Source organism: Asparagus officinalis, chromosome 4 (genome assembly GCF_001876935.1).
Source record: "Asparagus officinalis chromosome 4, Aspof.V1, whole genome shotgun sequence".
Lineage (NCBI taxonomy): Eukaryota > Viridiplantae > Streptophyta > Magnoliopsida > Asparagales > Asparagaceae > Asparagus > Asparagus officinalis.
In genome coordinates this window covers 3,660,248-3,661,574 of record NC_033797.1, presented here as the reverse complement: position 1 = coordinate 3,661,574, position 1,327 = coordinate 3,660,248, and the positions used below count along the sequence as shown (strand labels likewise).

Genomic DNA, 1,327 nt, shown 5'->3' with positions numbered 1-1,327 from the left:
ACCGCCGCCAAGCCCACCACCACCTCCGACGCCTCCGCCGCCGCCTCCCCCTCCACCTAAACCACCACCTTTACCAAAACCACCCCCTAACCATCCACCCTTTCCCCCAAAAAGAAACTTCTCGTCACGATCACCTTCGACGCTTACTAGCTCCCTCCCGAAAACATCAAAAGCACTCAAGCACAATAATGCTACGAGGAAAATCGGCCTACTATGACCCATGTTGGTAAAATTTTTGTTTTGGAACGAAGAATTAGCGAGAGTGAGTGAGTTCTTATATAGACAAAATCGCATTAAATGAACTCCAACTGTGCGCGGTTCATCAGTCTGAAAAATAATAATGCAAGCTAATATTACGTTGTGGTGGGTATTGATTAAATGAGCTATGAGATATCGCGGCAGTTGGGGGTGGGATTTAAAGAGAAGAGATGGAAACGGATCAAATATTAGGGTGCAATTAATTGGATTGTTTGCTATTAATTTGGGGCTGATGGGTGAATTAATGTTGCAAGTAATTTGGTGTATATCTACTATTTCGGCGATATGATGCTTGTTCACATGAATGATGCTCTCCTCAGGCAAAATTAGCTTCACGCGATACGGTGCTGTTACGTGATGCCGTAGCCTTTGCATTAAAATGGCCATCTTATTTTTGAACAGCAAGTTCAACAGGATGAGTGCTATATCGATCCCCTTCAATCTTCACAATTAAATGAAGAAAAATGTATTTAGGGTGTTACGTCTAGACTGATGCATCTCTATGTCTACTAGTCTAAGACTAGTCAATGTGTATGCAGGAACTTTTGTTGTGGTAGTGGAAAGGATCCGAATCCACTTATTTTTTCTTAAGTTAAAACATGAAATAGCAAATCGTATGCATGTTAAGCATCCAAATTTTAATGCGTACACACGAAAACTAAACCAATAGCACTAGAAAAATTTAGGGATTAATTGAACTTGGGGGGTTTTGCACTTGCACATGTTACACGCCTATGCGGAAGCGTACTCACACACCGAACAAATCTGTGATCACGGGAGAAGAGAACCAACCACACACGAGCACAATTCAAACCAAATACTGTGATCACGGGAGAAGAGAACCAACCACACACGAGCACAATTCAAACCAAATACGACAAATCAAACCAAACACAGAGATATACGTGGTTCGCACACGAGCACAATTCAAACCAAATACGACAAATCAAACCAAACACAGAGATATACGTGGTTCGACAATTGCCTATATCCATGGGGAGAGTGTTTTCAGCGAAAGTTGTTTCCATTGCAGATTCCATTAAAACTTCGATCGTTTACAAAGAATTAC

The 1,327-nt window shown here is 41.6% G+C and overlaps 1 protein-coding gene across 1 annotated transcript in view; it reads right to left on the bottom strand.

Moving 5' to 3' along the window:
• Positions 1-222, bottom strand: part of LOC109836261 (glycine-rich protein 5-like) — a 5,007-nt gene extending 4,785 nt beyond the window's left edge. The window contains exon 1 of the mRNA XM_020404122.1: positions 24-222. Coding sequence (XP_020259711.1) covers positions 24-222 — 199 coding nt within the window. The remainder of the gene's footprint in view (positions 1-23) is intronic.